Source organism: Gastrolobium bilobum, unplaced genomic scaffold (genome assembly GCF_033153095.1).
Source record: "Gastrolobium bilobum isolate Gb01-03AN ecotype WA unplaced genomic scaffold, APGP_CSIRO_Gbil_v1 utg5429, whole genome shotgun sequence".
Taxonomy (NCBI): domain Eukaryota; kingdom Viridiplantae; phylum Streptophyta; class Magnoliopsida; order Fabales; family Fabaceae; genus Gastrolobium; species Gastrolobium bilobum.
The window spans coordinates 476,034-484,640 of record NW_026898384.1 but is presented as its reverse complement, the minus strand read 5'-3'; the positions used below and the strand labels follow the sequence as shown (position 1 = coordinate 484,640).

At 35.7% G+C, this 8,607-nt stretch overlaps 1 protein-coding gene across 1 annotated transcript; it reads right to left on the bottom strand.

Moving 5' to 3' along the window:
- Positions 1-687: 687 nt before the first annotated feature.
- LOC133315566 (berberine bridge enzyme-like 8) lies at positions 688-6,631 on the bottom strand. Its single transcript, XM_061517204.1, has 4 exons — positions 6,241-6,631; positions 6,140-6,176; positions 4,986-5,002; positions 688-2,312 (listed from the first exon to the last, which is right to left on the bottom strand). The coding sequence occupies exons 1-4, from the start codon at positions 6,629-6,631 to the stop codon at positions 688-690; spliced, it is 2,070 nt and encodes a 689-aa protein (XP_061373188.1).
- Between the last annotated feature and the right edge of the window lie 1,976 nt (positions 6,632-8,607).

Genomic DNA, 8,607 nt, shown 5'->3' with positions numbered 1-8,607 from the left:
ATTCCTTTTTGTTCTTCATTTTTTTTTTTTGGGGAATTTTGTTTTATGTAATTAACTGCTGCTTGCTGTGTGATATTAATGGCGACTCAATTCGAAGGTGGGTATAGCAATTTACCCGGGTACACCCCTTTCTACCCGGGTAAATAATTCAAGCAATTTTTCAGTTCTCAAGAAATATACCCGGGTACACCCCTCTCTACCCGGGTAGGTATAAAATTTTAAAATATACCCGAGTAGGGAGGGGTGTACCAGGGTAGACTTGGTGGTCAACGGTCAAACAAAGACAGATTGGTGTTATATTTTTTAAGGAGGTTAAATTTTTGAAATAATTTAAAATGAAGGTCAATTTGGTAATTAATTATTAATAAAGGGTTATAAGAGTAAAAAAGCCCACGAATCTAACTTATCCTATAACGTGAAATGTAGCAATGACCGGTTCAAAACACATTTTTTCTTACCACAAACAAATATATTACAAAAAAAGAAAAAAAGTGTAGTATAGGGATGCTAATCTAGACACATAATCAAACAGAATAATTTCACACCCATCACTCTGTCTTTCCCATTAAATTAGACAGCGATACAGTAGTGGATAATTTGAATATAGTCTTCGTACAACTAATGTGGATAATTAGTCTTCGTACAACTAATGTAAAATAAGAACGAAGGGCACAAAATTATGTTATACTACATTTCTTTAAAATCTGAATATAGTCTAAGATAAAGGTTTGATAAAATTAAAGGAGGACAATTGCCCCTCATAGCCCCTCCGTGATTCCACCACTTGCGAAATGGCAGCGTAGGGATGCTTTGTTCGCTCCTGAAGAAATTGCCGGGATCAACCAGAGTTTTGATTCGAACCAACCTGTTGAAGTTCTCCGTAAAATACTCGACTCCAAAAACTCTGCCTTCAGAGTAGCTGTTCTTACCATTATTGTTGATACCCAAATCAAGATCCTTATAATTTAAGAAAGCCTGTCTTGGATTCTTGGACACATAAGGAGTCATATATTTATGAAGTTTTCTTGTCAAACTTATGTAGTGATCTGCTACCTCTTTCCCAGCTTGATTCCAATTTGCTTGGTATTGGATCTTCCAAAGGTTCCCAGCTCGATGAGGAAAAGGAGTGGCTGTAGACGAAACCTCATCCATGATTCCACCATAAGGATTGAAATATAGTATTGCACCCACCAATTTAATCATCTTCTTCCAAATCCCTTCCAAACCCTCTTTGGAAATTACTTTCTTTACATAATCAGATTTCCTTTTCAAGTAGTTGAGTGATTGAGGTTGTCTATCTAGTAAAATCTCAATAGGTGTAGCAATATCAATATTTGTCCAAAACAACACTGATTGTAACCAACTTGTTTCAATGCAATCTGATTGCTTCAAACCCAATTCAGGAAAACTCTCATTCATTAGAGTAAGAAGCCTTTTGGAGTCACCAAGGAATAAGGCAATGAATGTAGCCCTTACAGTCTTAGTTCCATTTTGAGTCCCATTTACCACATCCAAAATAAGCCTAATGAAGAGGTCATTGTCAATTTTTGGAGCTACATGTTGCCATTTGTAAACTATATCCGTTGCATTTTGCTCCAGGGTCCTTCTAACTTCAAAAACAGTGACTATCTCAGGAACTCTAACCAGCTTGAATTTGTAAGAAAAAACCACACCAAAACTAGCTCCACCACCACCTCTAATAGCCCAAAAGAGATCTTCGCCCATAGATTTTCTATCAAGCAATCTTCCATGAACATCAACTACTTCTGCATCAATAACATTATCAACTGATAAACCGTATTTTCTTATCAAATTACCATAGCCACCACCACTTACGTGTCCTCCTACGCCAACAGTGGGACAAACACCAGCTGGGAAAGCATGAATCTTACTTTTCTCAGCAATTCTATAATAAACTTCACCAAGGGTTGCACCAGCTTGTACTGAAGCTGTTTCATTGCATACATTAACATCAATGGCTCGGAGATTGAACATGTCAAGGATGAAAAATGGTACCTCAGCTACATAAGACACCCCTTCATAGTCGTGGCCTCCACTTCTGATTTTCATTAGCAAGTTATGCTTTTGAGCACAAATAATGGCTGCTTGTACATGTGACACATGCGATGCAGTGACTATAAGGAATGGCTTAAGGGTCGTGGAGGTGTTGAAACGAAGGTTTCTAATGTAGGCTTGTAATACAGAAGAGAATGAGGAATTGTTTGGGGTGAAAATTGCTGAAGTTATGGGGTGTGAGGGCTCAGAATAATTTACAAGGCAATGAACGAAAGTGTTGTGTGCTGAATTTTTAGCTAATGCTGAAGAGTGAAGAGAAAGCAGCACAAAAATGGGAAGCAGAGATAGCAGTGTTCTAGGAGGAGAAGGGATTCCCATTTTTTGGTTATCTTAATTTTGTCCTTATTTCTATTTCTAAGGAAGACAAGATATATATAGGATTTTTTATTTTTTAGTTTTAGTTTTTAGGACATGATCTGAATTGGAATTTATAAGGATCTATTTGGCAACGATAATATATAATTAAAGAATAAATGAGGGGATTAGCTTAACCCAATATTAATCAAACATATTAATAGGTAATGTAACTGAATTAGTCTTTAACTTAATTTGCAAAATATGATTGTCAACATATTAATAGGGATTGTATTAGTTTAAACTCTCATCAAATTTTTGCTCATATTATTTCAAATTTAAATTATTATCCAATAGCTATTTAACTAAAAATATAGAGTGTTTGATATTTAAAATATGTTTAAGGGGTGAGATAACATAAAACAAAATTAGGTAGTTTACTGTGATTGTTTTTATAACAATCATATTAATGTTGATGATATTTAAAAAATAGCTTAGAAAGATATTATGAATTTTATAACCTACTTGTAATTTCAAAAATTAAGTACTTGAAAGGCTTTATGTTATTATTTGAATAATTTAGAAAATATAGATTTTGAAAGTTAATTACAATTTCATTTGATATAAATTGTTTTATAATAATCAATTTTGATTCTAATGATATTGAAAAATGTTATGAAAGAATATTACGAATTTTGAGATTCTTTTATAATGTAATGGTCGAATATTAGATAAGCATTGCGGGGGCATAAACATAATGAAGCTCTCTCTATCCCATAATTAAACTCAAAATTACTGATTAACCGGCAACAATTCTGTACCAATTAACCTATATACTTGGTGGTAAAATATTTCATTTCAAAAAGCTGTGTCTTTATGATATGACAATTCGCACACGTGATTGATTATGATTTATGACTAAAGTTGGAAGTTGTCAGTTGCCACCTCTGCAGGTCCTCCTCTTTGATAGGGAATCTTTCCTAGTTGTGAATCCAACTAGAAATGCTAATCCTCATCCAAATCTTTCACGTTATTTCATTCATCTCTTATTCAAACATTGTTTTGCCACATTTTTTCTTGGCTTAATTCAAGCAAAAAAACTTGAGATATACATAATTAATCGACAGTAAAATGTGTATACAATACAACTTTAATCGAACTTCTCTGTAAATTGGAAAAACACTATCTTCACTGTAAATTAGGTTGTGTTCCCTTCTCAAAATATTTAACGATTTTACTTTATTGAATATATAAGTAATGAGATATAAGTTAATTAATGATTAAGATTGAATATAATTTTTTTTTTACCGAATCTGATGTATGGTTAATCCAATAATTCACTCCAACCGATTTTATAACTGGTTCATCAATTTTTGATTCACCAGCTTTCGCTTCGAATCAGCCGGTTCGAGTGAGTTTAATAACATTTATAAACTACAGTAACAAAGTTAGAAATTGGATTAGATTACAATTGACACCCGCAGTTATACCATTTTTACCTCCATACATAATAACTTTTGCTTAGTGACATTTAATCCCTTGAACTTGGAAGTGAATCCTCCCATCTTCCTAAGAAGATTTTGGGGATATTGACCATTGTGTCATCCTTTTAATAAAAATTTATCTGATATATGTCAGCGTTTGAATGGTCAATCATTCTCGCTGGGCTGTCCAGTTAGAATGACAGAATGCTGACACGTGGCAAAAGTACAGGCATTCTCTAGATGTCCAGTCCATTCCTGCTTGTCAGACTAGCGAAATTATGACATGATATTTTGGCAAAAAAAATTTCGAACGTGGCACTCAAGTAAATTTTTGCTCAAAAAATGACAATATTCGCAAGATTTTGACCGTTCAAATAAAGTGATTTGATAATGCATTAAAATAAAGGATAGAAAAATAACAATGTTAATTTATAATGATAATTCGCTGAAATTATTTCAAATGAACTCAATTCACCTCTATTAAAAAACGTTATTCATGCTCTTAAATTTACATCATTGCTCCTGACTATCATGTACATCTTCTCCACCAACCCATTCGTACTTGTTCGTGTCCAATCGCTTTCTTTCAATATACGAAACAGGACCACCTTCAAACAGACACTTCATCAGTGCCAGTGCCGCAGTTCGTACACGGTCCTATTGGTCACATGCTGAATCGACCATTAATTAAATTGTAATTCAAATCAGCGGCAATTTCTGACGATGCTTTCACGTTTCAGGAAAATATTTTCGCTATTATATATGTAGAGTTTTCGTTTTTTCGACATAAAAAAGTTTCTTATACATATAATATTGTGTGGGATCTGCACTTTTTAAAGAAAAAAAAAAGTTTAAGACACGCAAAATAAATCTCTGTAACATTACACAATTACTTTTTCTACGACATAACTCTTATAAAATTCATATATGTATTGACAATTCGATACATCTTTTTATCAAAATAAATCACTTTCGTAGTCCAAAATATATCACCAAATTTAATTTTATTTTTGGTACATAAAAGGGCCTAAGTCCAGAAAGCAAACAAAACTAAGAAACTAAGGAGGCACGAGGCCTACCAACAGAAGAAACATCACCTAAAAGCAAAAAAGAAATGCCACTTGGAGGCACACGAAACAGCAGAGCATCTACATCATCCCTTTTGTCTAGAATGAAATTGGCCAACCAGTCCGCACACATGTTGCCTTCTCTGTAAATATGACTCAGCTTAATGTTCCAATCTTTTTTGATCCAAGTCCGTATGCGGGAGACAAGTTGACTCTCACGGACTGCTATACCAGAGCTGGATAGCAAAGTGATTGCACTAGAGGAATCACTTTCCAATTCAATATTACGAAATCCTTCCTTCCAAGCCAATTCTAGACCACGAAGGATTCCCCAAAGCTCCGCTTTATAAGAAGAACATTTACCTAACTTATAAGCAAAGCCATTTAGCCATCTACCACTTGCATCACGCAAAACACCACCACAGGCAGCAGGGCCAGGATTACCACGGGAGGCTACGTCAGTATTAATTTTAATGTAACCATCCTCAGGAAAGCTCCAGAAAATAGTAACCATAGTACTTCTAATACCTAGCCTCTGGTTATTCAAAACGTTAAACGCAGCATCATTCTCCTTAGCTAACGTACGGATAGTTTGTTCCCTAAAATTCCAGCTAGGAATGGGGATTCCATGACAGAATTCATTACGCCACTGCCAGTGTTTCCAGCAAGCAATAAAAAAGACCGACAACCAGTTGTTGGAACCATTCAACGTAGTCCAGCCTATCAAATTAGACTTAATCCACACCTCAAAATTATCCTCAAAAAATCGAGTGGCCAAAAAAGATGGAACCAGATTATTCCAAATCAATTTAACCTCATGACAGTCTCTCATAGAATGCAGAATTGATCACTAGCAGCCTTACAAACTGGACATAAATCCGAAGACCCTCCCCACCTAGCAATAGTATCCATTGTTAATAATCTACCATGCAAAATTTTCCACATTAAAATCTTCACTTTCTGAGGGTCATTCCATTTCCATAAAACTGACCATAGCTCTTGCCTTCCATCCTTGTTTGCTCCTCTGCTGAGAAGGAAATCGTATAACTGTCTGATCAAAACTGAAGGAGAGCTAATAAACTTCCAATATTTTCTACCTGGACCATCATCAACACAAGGGGGTAAGATATTCTGCAAAATACTTATAGCATTGGGACTAAGCCAGTTCTTCAAAGCCATCCAGTTCCAGCTACCATCAGATGAAGTCATATCAGCCACATTCTTATTGAGATTAATATCAAGAGTATGAGGGAGAGTCATATCCTGAAGTAAGCTAGCACCATTGATCTAATAATCTGTCCAGAAATTAATATACTTACCATCACCCAAACTCCAGCCAAGAAACTCATTCAGAGAACACCACATTCTACACACATTCCTCCATAAAATCGAAACTCCACTTTTCTGCACAAAACAAAGAGATCCTCTATTATCTGCTGCATATTTGGCTTTGAGAGCCTGAATCCAAAGCTGGTCTTTATCATTGAAAACTTCCCAAGCCATCTTAGCCATAAACGCATCATTCATCAATTCCAGCTTCTTAAACCCCAGACCTCCAGCACTCTTAGGCAAGGTAATAGTCTTCCAATTTATTAAATGATTCCTACGAATTCCATCATGGTCACCCCAAATGAAGTCCCGTTGAATTCTTTCAATTTCTTTACAGACAGCAGAAGGGATTTTAGTGCTTTGCATTTGAAAATAAGGCATAGCTGACATAACAGAATTGGTCAAGGTGATTCTACCCGCTTGGGATAAGCAAACCTGATTTCAGTTGTTAAGTTTTGATCTTACATTCTCTATAATACCAGCATAAAGATCCTTTTTCACTCTACCATGTTGCATCGTAGAACCAAGGTATCGACCAACATTATGAACTCTTTTGAAACCACTCAGGTGCACAATATCAGTAATCAGATTCTCAGGAGTATTTTTTGAGAAGAAAATGGAGGTTTTATCCACACTGAGCTTGAGACCCGAAGCCTCCTCAAATATGCTCAGGCACTTCAGCAGCACATTCAACTGATCCACCGAAGCTTCCATAAAGACCATGAGGTCATCTGCAAACGCTAAGTGAGAGATATGAGGGCCTGCTTTACCAGCTCGCATGGGTTTCCAGAGACCTCCATTGATTGTTGTTGATATAATATGGGACAATTTCTCCATAGCAATAACAAAAAGATATGGAGATAGGGGGTCCCCTTGACGAATTCCTCTAGTGGGATTGAATTCACCAGTTTTACCACCATTCCAAACCACATTAAACTTGGAAGATTTCACACAGCACATAACCGGATTAATGAACTGACTAGGCAAATCAACTTCTTCCATAGAATGCTGCAGAAAATCCCAACTTAGGCTGTCATAAGCTTTAACTAGATCAAATTTAATAGCCATGTAAGCTTTCCTTCCCTTCATTTTGTGCATTAAATGAATCATTTTTTGAACAATAATAATATTGTCCTGAATTTGTCTTTGGGGAACAAAACTTGTTTGTCAAGGAGATATGATTTTTTCCATAATTGGTTTCAGCCGATGAACCAAAGATTTAGAAACCAATTTATACAAAACATAACATAATGATATAGGCCGAAATTGAGAAACAGATTTAGGCCTTTTAACTTTAGGGATTAAAACTAGGAGAGTAGAATTAAAATCAGAAATTAACTCAGGGTTGATCCAGATGTTACTAACCGCCTTGTACACTTGCTGACAGATTGAATTCCATTTCCTTTGGAAGAAAAAAGCAGGATAACCATCAACACCTGAAGCCTTATAAGCACCAATACTATACAGCAATTTTGCAACCTCTTGAAATCCTGGAGCTCTGGTCATAGCAATCTTTTCATTCATGGAAATACTGGGCCAACAATTAGGAGATGAAAACCATCTTCGGTTCTGATTCTCCTCTTGGAATAAATTCTTAAAAAATCTGCAAACATGATCTTCAAGTTCCCCTGGATCCTCAATCCAAACCTGAGAATCACTCCGAAGCCTTGACACTTTATTAATACTCCTCCGGATAACAGCCTTTGAGTGATAAAATCTTGTATTTTTATCACCATCCACTATCCAACTATGTCTAGATTTTTGGAACCATAACATTTCTTCATAATCTAGTGTTTGGTCTAAATCTATCTGGACCTGCTTTTCCAATTCTTGAAGATAGTGAGAATCAGAATGAGTCCTATGCTTTTGAATATCAGCAAGCTTCTTAGAAAGATTTTCTTTCTTCCTATGAATATCACCAAAAACATTTTTGTTCCAGTAGCGGAGATGAGGAGTTAACTCTGCAAGCATGAGATTTATTTCCTTCGAAGAATTCCAACTATCTTCCATGAAGTCCTGGAACTTTGGATGGTCCAACCAAGCAGCTAAAAACCTGAAAGGCCTCTCCTGCCAATTCTTTTTAATTGCATTTAGCTTGATAAGATGAGGATTATGGTCAGAATGTAACCGAGGAAGGATTCTGACTGCAGCATTTTCATATTTTAATCTCCAATAAATATTGGCACAAGCTCTATCCAACTTTTTAAACACTCTATCTAAATGATTCCACTTTGGTCCCTGCCAAGTAAAATTAGTACCTAAAGATTTGATATCCTCCACATGACATTCATCAAGGAAAGCAGCAAATCTCTGACATTTGGCAGCATCTATTCTAGAACCTCCTCTTTTTTCACTGA